This window comes from Mandrillus leucophaeus, unplaced genomic scaffold, assembly GCF_000951045.1.
Source record: "Mandrillus leucophaeus isolate KB7577 unplaced genomic scaffold, Mleu.le_1.0 Scaffold359, whole genome shotgun sequence".
NCBI lineage: Eukaryota > Metazoa > Chordata > Mammalia > Primates > Cercopithecidae > Mandrillus > Mandrillus leucophaeus.
In genome coordinates this window covers 213,931-222,756 of record NW_012103798.1, presented here as the reverse complement: position 1 = coordinate 222,756, position 8,826 = coordinate 213,931, and the positions used below count along the sequence as shown (strand labels likewise).

At 42.1% G+C, this 8,826-nt stretch overlaps 1 protein-coding gene across 1 annotated transcript in view; it reads right to left on the bottom strand.

Annotated features, from left to right (window-relative positions):
* CCDC175 (coiled-coil domain containing 175) overlaps nt 1-8,826 on the bottom strand; it is a 60,903-nt gene that overhangs the window by 19,614 nt on the left and 32,463 nt on the right. The window contains exons 12-14 of the mRNA XM_011989571.1: nt 7,618-7,753; nt 6,937-7,068; nt 749-887 (exon numbers count right to left, since the gene is read on the bottom strand). Coding sequence (XP_011844961.1) covers nt 749-887; nt 6,937-7,068; nt 7,618-7,753 — 407 coding nt within the window. The remainder of the gene's footprint in view (nt 1-748; nt 888-6,936; nt 7,069-7,617; nt 7,754-8,826) is intronic.

The following is an 8,826-nucleotide window of genomic DNA, read 5'->3' as shown; positions in this document are numbered from 1 at the left end:
CAGCACTTTGGGAGGCCAAGGCAGAAGGCTCTCCTAAGCCCAGGAGTTTGAGATTAGCCTGGGCAACATAGTGAGACCCTGTGTGTTTTTGGTTTTGTTTTTAAAAAAAAAAAAAAGATTCTGCATATATAAACTTTGGACCTTGGGCACAGGGTTGAATGATTACATCCAATTTTTTGTGGAAAAAATAATTATTTTTATATTAAACATATATGATTATACTATGTAATGTAATTAAAAATATGCATACTTTCAGACATATTTCACATCCTCTACTAACTCCCAGATCTGAGACAAGCTCTTACCTATCTGTGCCTTAGGAGGAACTTAGTGAAAACAAATCTGAGGAGTGCTTACTCAATAAATGGTTAAAATCATAGCAGAAAAAGAGATATAATTTGCAAATTCATGGTAAGAAATAGAAAAAATTTCCACGTGGTAGCAAACAAATGAATTAGTTCTACCTTTCCCAAGTATAGAGAGAAATAAAATAATATCGTAAAGGACTAAGTCTTAAACAGTTTTTAAAAGAGAAAAGGAAAATTTTGACAATAGCAACAGTAAGATTGTAGTGTGGAGGAGAAATTAGTAGGTGAAGCAAAAACTAGAGAGCAGAGAGCTAAAGGTAATGGGGAAAGGTCGGTGAGCTTCACCATTGGCTTGCAACTGATGACCTGCCTTGTGGTAGAAGATGACAGTGAAATCCTTACCTGGGATTGAGTTTAATTACTAAATGCTTCATATGTACCTGTAATAGCATTACTGAGCTCTTGTAACTTTCTTTTTTTCTCTTTATACTCTTGTTCTGCCACCTGAAGTTGGGGAAGACACTCAACTAGTTCTTCTTGCTTTTCTTTGTTAATTTGTGTTTCCTTAACAAATATTTCCTTTAAAGAAAATAAAACCAATTGAGAAATATAATTTTGGATAATTCACACAACAATTTAAAGTAGAATGTAAGTTTTTTGAGGGAAAGAGTTTCATCTGTCTTGGTCTCCTATCCTGAGGTACATAGAAAGATATATGGCATATACTAATCTTTTAATAAATATTTGCTCCCTGACTCACTGACACTCTGACAATCCACAGAATAAGGAGATTAGATTCAATTGGTTCTCTAAAGATCCCTTCTGCTTTAACCTCTTCTGCTATATCTCTATGAACACTACCATGTATACAGCCCAAAAACATATCTGAGAAAATTTCCTTCAGTAACATTTTACCAAAAAGAGGCAGATAAACAGAATACACTTCTAAGAAATGCTGGATGTGAGAAATGGGAAGAGGATAGAAGTAATTGGATATAACGTTAAAATAAATGGGTGAAAAGTGCCCAAAGCAAAACATGAAGATGCCTGCCTACTTATTGAAACTCAAGTTTTGTTTAGTTTCAAATGGAATAATAGTTGGACCTTTCTTAGCAAATCAGAATGGATTTTAAATGGTGACTAAGGCAGAGACCACCAGCTGATGTTTAATATTTGTTCTCTTCTCCTTCAATATTAGGGCTCCTGAGTTTCAGCTGAGCACATGGCTTCTGGCTAGAGTGTGGTTTCCAGGCTTCCCTTGCGGGTGGGCGTGACCAAGGAGTTTGTGAATGGAAGTCATTTGTGCCACTTCTGGGCTCTGCTCCTGCAACAGGAACAGCTGTGTGCTCCCCTGGTCCTTTCTTCCCTCCCCTGGCCAGAGGAGAATGAGAATGGAAGCTACTCCTTGACACACAGATGTTAGGCTCATGCTGAGAATGGCAGAGCCACCCTGCCAGCCCTGGACCCCTTCCCAATGGCCTGGATTGGGAAAGAGAAACAAACATCTCTCTTGCTATAATGACCCCTTTGAGCATTTTCTCGACTAGATGTTCAGACTCACAAAATTTGATTAGGCTACACTTGACCCAGTTTACTCTTAAAAACTTTCAGTTTTAGTTTTCATTTTTGTCCAAGTCGTATGCACACATAATTGGAAGGAAATGCTAAATTTTAGCAGGGCAGTGCCAGGCATGCTTTCCTATTGGGAGGTGTCTGCACAAAGACAGCAGACCAGTGGCTTCATCTAAAGTGATAATTTAGATGCGAGAGAGAGAGAGAGAGACTCACACAGGTGGGGTTATAGCCTCTCTGGCTTAGAAACCCCATGTTCATACAGGAACTAGTATCTCTTGGACACACCTTCCAGGCTTCAAAGGGCATACCCACTTAAGACAGCCACCAAACCCAGGGAAGCCCAATGCCACAGTTTCCCGTGGGTTATTTTTCCAGTCAAGATGCAGCGTACAAATCAGGAGTCATTGTTATACAAGCAATGTTGCTTCATAATACAGCTGATATTCTACCTTCATCAGGCTATTAGGGGAAGGAGCCAGGAAGTTAACCCAGGGCCAGTTTCCCAATAAAAAAAGGAAAGAGGGTTGTTAACCCTTTTCACATCTTGCTTATGCTCACCATGTTTTAGTATATCTTTGATAGAATAGTTTTCTTGCACCTTAACTAATACACTCATATGCTGGCTGATGTGTCTCCTCCCAAATTGCCATTAGCATCATTATGAATAAATACAAAGAAGCTAAAATGCATAGAAAAATACCATAATCCAAAAATATCATAACGCAGAAGCAGGAGTACATTTCTCCAGACTTCAACATTTAGGCAGGTTGAGTTAAGAAACTCAATCCAGCCAGGCGCGGTGGCTCGTAATCCAAACACTTTGGGAGGCCGAGGTGGGCAGATCATGAGGTCAGGAGATCGAGACTATCCTGGCTAACATGGTGAAACCCTGTCTCTACCAAAAGTACAAAAAAATTAGCCGGGCGTGGTGGCATGCACCTGTAGTCCCAGCTACTCGGAGGCTGAGGCAGGAGAATCGCTTGAACCCAGGAGGTGGAGGTTGCAGTGAGCCAAGATCGCACCACTGCACTCCAGCCTGGGCAACAGAGTGAGACCCCGTCTCAAAAAAAAAAAAAAAAAAGAAACTCAATCCTGTATTATCCATATTATGTTTTTTAAAAAAGAATAGCCTGTAAATACAAGTTTGTATGTACATGCATTAATTCATCCCCATTGCCTGCACGCAGCTCAGATTCCCAGGGCTGCCCTGGGAACCATTGTCTTGTTCTGTGCTCTGAAAGAGACTGTAGGGCACCAGGTTCCATGTAGCAAGTTGTTGCTTGCCTGTGGGCTCAGGTTGTTGGAGTGGGGCAGCCAGTCAGGTTCACATGGTCTTCAGATCCTTCCATATGCTTTCTCATTGTCTCTGATTCCTGAGCCACATGCATATTTTAGAGGTCAGTGATGACAGGCTCCAGTTTCTGCTCCAGATCCCCCATCTCCCTGAAGTTGGAGCGTTGGAAAAGAGAGACCAATGCAGATTCCAGTCCACCCCCGCTCATCCTGTGAGTTCCGGTTTGTTTTTGCTTCCATTCACTTCCTGTTGGTCTTTCCATCCCAAGTACCTGCCCTGCTGACTTCAGGCCCCAGCACCAGATGTAAAGCTGACAGTCTCACCAGACTGTGTAACTAGATACCACAGTTGCAGAAGGTCAAGTCCTGTAATAAACCCGTTTTCTGGTGGCTGTGCTTCTCTGATCAAATTCTGACAGATACAGGGCTGTAGGACCCAGAAAAGCGAATGGTCCTTGGCCTGGGCTTGTCCGTGCAATATCAGGATGATGTGCAAAATCTGTGGAAAGCTCTTATAGAAGATTTACAATGGAGGGCCCGGGATTGGAGCCAGGCCTATGGAAAAGTCAGTCACAGCACTGCCTTGTCAACAACACATCCCAACACTGGGACGTTTATACTATGAACCAGTGACTAATCTAACTACTATTCAGGGCTGCTTTCCTTCAAATTTATGGGTTACGGACCCAAATGGTAGTGGGACTTCTTGCTATTCAACCTAATGATTTTGCTTTTCCTCCCCGTGACTTTGGGTTCTGTTGATTTAGAGATACTACTGGGGAAAAAAATGGTTCCACCAGGGGCACGACAAGAGTTTCGTAAACCACTACGTGAGGTTGCATCCTAATTTTGGGCTCCTCATGCCACTGAATCAAAGGCAGAAATGGGATTACAATGTGCCTGAGGTTGTTGGTGGTGATTATCAAGGGGAAATCGGGTTATTGCTATGTAATAACGGTGCACAGGCTGCCACTGGCCTATCCCTTTGTGTGAATTAGGCACGCAGTGAGCACACAGCCTGGCAAGCCGAGTGCAGGCTGGAGACCTGTCTGTAGTGGTTTTGCAGTTGATTTTCTTGGGTTCTGTGATCTACCAGTCATCTCATCTGCCAAGTCTTATGCTTCTATTTTACGTATCTTGCCTAATTACACTGTAGAAACTTGAGTAAAAAGTTAAATAGGATCCTTATTCCTTATCCTATTCATGACTCAAAGGGGATTGCCCTCATTGTTTTACCAGTAGGTATGATGGTAAAATTATCAAAAATATCTGAGATGCTGACCGCTTCTTAACACCTCTTTGGTTACCATTTTGGTTCAAGCCACCTTCATTCTAACTTGGGTTATTGCTTTAGCTCCCTAATTGTTCTTCCTATGTCCACCCTTTTGTTTCCTAAATTCTACTCAACATAGAAGCTAGAGTGATCCTATTTAAAGGAAAAACTCAGATTATTTCAGCCCTCCACTCAGAACCTTCCAATGGCTTTCTAGCCCAGACAGAGCAAAGGACAAAGTACTTCTGATGGCCTATAAGGGTGTGCCTGATGCTCCACTTGGATCTCCCCTTGAGGGCGGACTCGCCACACCATTGTGAGGAATGTGGTTAGCTCACACCTCCAATAGTTGGCTCCTTCAGGGTAAGCTCAGCTATCTAGCCAGTATCATGCTCCTTTGGGACAGTCCCCAGTCAATGACTAAGCAAGGAGGTGATACAAGGATGCATCCAGCCATTTCTGCCGAAGCCAGGCCTCTTCTAACAGGCAATCCTTGCTCCGGAGCTCCCCAGAGGTTACATAATGGCCTGACAGCTTTCCCTGCCCAATCTTGTCACAGATACTTCTCCCTAATATACCTTATCAGTCCTAATTCCATCTCAGCATCTGCTTCCTGAAGAAGACTCCCACCACGCCTGGCACTCCCAGCTCTTATTCAGCAACCCCACCCCCTTGTGATTCCTTAGATAGGAGGGTCCTGCCTTAGGCCCTTCCTGCCTAGCATGCCCTCTGCCTGGAGCCATCTCCTGCAGACATCTGCAGGGCACCCTTCCTCATATTCAGGGCTGGACCCTTCTCTGACTACCCCTATTTACAACAGCACACGCACCATATCACGTGCACTCTCCCTGTCCCACTTCCCTGCTTGATTTTTCTCTATGGCATTTATAACCATCCAATATACTACTTGTTCTACTTGTTTCTCACATTTATTTTCATTCTCCTGTGTTAGATAGTAAGCTCCATAAAGGCAGAGTTTTTGCCTGTTTTGCAGCATTTAGAAGAATGCCAGGCACCTAGACTAATGCTTTCCACCCCGCCTCCTCTACCCTCTCAGCCCTTTTCTTCTAACATTGTAGTCATTTGTGTCATGCTTTCTTTCCTTTGTTCTCCGAGTTGCGGGGTTTCTGTTACACCTCTTCCTGTTTTCTGGCCATCACCTTCTGATATCTCTTGCCTAAGTTCCTACATTTCCATACTAATAATTTTCCTTTGTACTGCTATTAAATTATTTTTTTTAATTCATAGAAGAATGTTTGATCATAGTTTTTTGTTTGTTTGTTTGTTTTTGAGGCAGAGTCTCACTCTGTCGCCCTGGCTGGAGTGCAGTGGTGCGATCTCGGCTCACTGCAATCTCTGCCTGCTGGGTTCAAGTAATTCTCTGCCTCAGCCTCCCTAGTAGCTGGGATTACAGGCGTGTGCCACCATGCCTGGCTAATTTTTTTGTATTTTTAGTAGAGAGAGGGTTTCACTATCTTGGCCAGGCTGGTCTTGAACTCCTGACATCGTGATCCACCCACCTCGGCCTCCCAAAGTGCTGGGATTACGGGCATGAGCCACTGCGCCTGGCCTGATCATAGTTTTTATTTGTTCCATGCCACCATTTTTTCTGAGTGTTCTTATTTGTTGGAAAGTTTTGTTCCTCTTTTCAGTTGTTTTTCTCCTAGTATTTTTGTATGAAAAATGTGACTACTTTCTTTTGGTTACTAATATTATTAATAGAAATAATTGGTTATCCTTGGGCCAGACATCTGCAGAGAGTTTCTGCAGGATGTGGCAGGATGGGATGGGGTCGGGGAAGACAACTTGGATCAGATAAGACTCTAAACTAGGAAATTTTCGAACTCCCTATTTTCGTCCTGCGGTATGAGACTATTTCCTTCAAATAAAGCCCCTCTTTGGTGTAGCCAAGACCTCTTCTTCCTTTTCAAAGCTAATTAAGCTCAGGAAGGCTTCTACCACCATCTCTATTCTCAGCTGCTCTGCTAATGGCTGCCTCCGGGGTAATATCATCGCCTTGAAAAGGTGCATTTTTTTTATTGTGTTTCTGTGGACCTGGCACTTCTGGGTACTTTCAGTGCCTTTTCTCTCCACCTCCCCCAGCATCCATGCCCTGTTCTATCTCAGGTTGGCTTTTGGCAGTTCCCAAGGCAGCATGATACCCTCTTTTTAAGGAGCACGTCTGAGATTGACTTTACTAATCTCCCTTGCCCCAGTTATTTTCAAGCCAGCTCCAAATGGCTCCCTACACAACTCCACCTGTCTCCAAGGCCGTTGCCAACAGTTCTACATAATTTGAAGTGTGATTATTATTATTATTATTATTTGCTGAAAAAAAATATTTCTTATTGCTCTGCTTCCTCTTCAGGAAAAGAAGAAAGATCCAAAATAAAATTGTAACCTTTTTCATACTAGAATATTTATTTTACATTTAACTGATTAGAATAGCATGAAATAGTATTCCCCCTCCCCCTCATGTAGTTTTACCTGATACTTGCTTAACTCTTTGATTAACATTTTTTCTTTGTTAATAAATGCTTTCTCTTCTTCTTTCAATTCTGTTGTAAGTTTTTCAATCTGTGCCGCAAAGTCATTGATCTCCTTTTCTCTGAGACTGGTCTAATTAGAGAAAAATGAGAATTTGTCATTTCTCTTGTAGTGATCAGCCTTACATTTTCAAATAACCAGGAAATTAATATCTCTTTGCATGAGACCTGATTCTGATTTCTGTTCATATAATTTCTCAGCAACCACTGAGAGTAATATTTTTTCCTCCAGAAATTAAGTTCTTCACCAAATGATATTTTTATAAATATGACATGAGGAGTGGGGAGGGTAGAGGACAGTGGGTGAGCAGAGGGTAAATATAAAAGCTTAAAAAAATTATACATGCGCTCATATTTTTAGAGGTAATTCCCCTAAAGACTAACCTCAAGTAAGTTTCTGGTTACATGCTTCAAAAGCATATTCTACTGTATTTGCTAATTCTCTCTAGTTAATATACGGCAAATGAATACATTTCCTAAGAAAATTAAATAACTCACTCTAAACATGAAATCAGCAGAAAGGAAAATACTTTTTAATAAGATAGGATTTAATTAAATATTGAAGGAGAATTGCTGATATGCAATGTAGGGGACTAATTCTAAGTTCCTTCCGTTCCCTTACCTCGTTAAGTAATTCAATTCGTCTAGCTTCTGCATTCTGAATTTTTTCTGTAATAGCTTGTATCTCAGCTGTTATCTGAGCTGTCCAACGTGCATGCTTTTTTCTCAAGCAAGCTATTTTCCACTGAGTTATAACACTACAGATTAGAGCAAAAAGAATTGCCATTAAGTTGACATAGCAGTTTACTAAAAAGATGAAGAAATTCAAAGCAAACAAGTTATACTATGACTACACAAAATTGTTTGCACTATTAGTGTTGCAGACTACACACATTGCATGAAAAAGTAAGACAAAACATTAACTTCCTCAATTCTGTCTCTGCAAGTTGCTTCAGAGTAAGAAGTTACATCTGTACGTCCAATAGAACAGTGAACAAACCACACTTGGCAGCTTGCCTCCTTCAGGTAAAGGATAGAAATGAGGAAGGCTTGGGGCAAAGTGGAAAACAAGGCCCAGGCAGAAATAGTAATAGAATTATCTAAATTACCGGATGTGCTACTAATAGATTTCAGACTTCTGGGTTCTCAAATTTTTCTCCACCACCACATTAAAAAGCTACATATTTGAAGAATGGTAAAAATGTGCAATTAGGGCCAGGCGCGGTGGCTCACACCTGTTAATCCCAGCACTTTGGGAGGCCGAGGCAGGCAGATCACCTGAGGTCAGGAGTTCAAGACCAGCCTGCCCAACATGGAGAAACCCTGTCTCTACTAAAAATACAAAAAAATTAGGCAGATGTGGCGGCACAGGCCTGTAATCCTAGCTACTTGGGAGGCTGAGGCAGTAGAATCACTTGCAACTGGGAGGCGGGGGTTGCGGTGAGCTGAGATTGTGCCATTGTACTCCAGCCTGGGCAACAAGAGCGAAACTCCATTTCAAAAAAAAAAAAAAAAGTGCAATTAGAGTCTTTAAGTGCACATTCAATAATAACATTAGCCGGGCACGGTGGCTCATGCCTGTAATCCCAGCACTTCGGGAGGCCGAAGTGGGCAGATCATTTGAGGCCAAGAGTTTCAGACCAGCCTGGCCAACATAGTGAAACCCTGTCTCTACTAAAAATACAAGAATTAGCCAGGCATGATGACACGTGTCTGTAATCCCAGCTACTCAGGAGAATCGCTTGAATCTGGGAAGCGGAGGTTGTGGTGAGCCGAGATTGCTCCACTGCACTCCAGCCTGGGCCCCAGAGTGAGACTCCGTCTCAAAAAA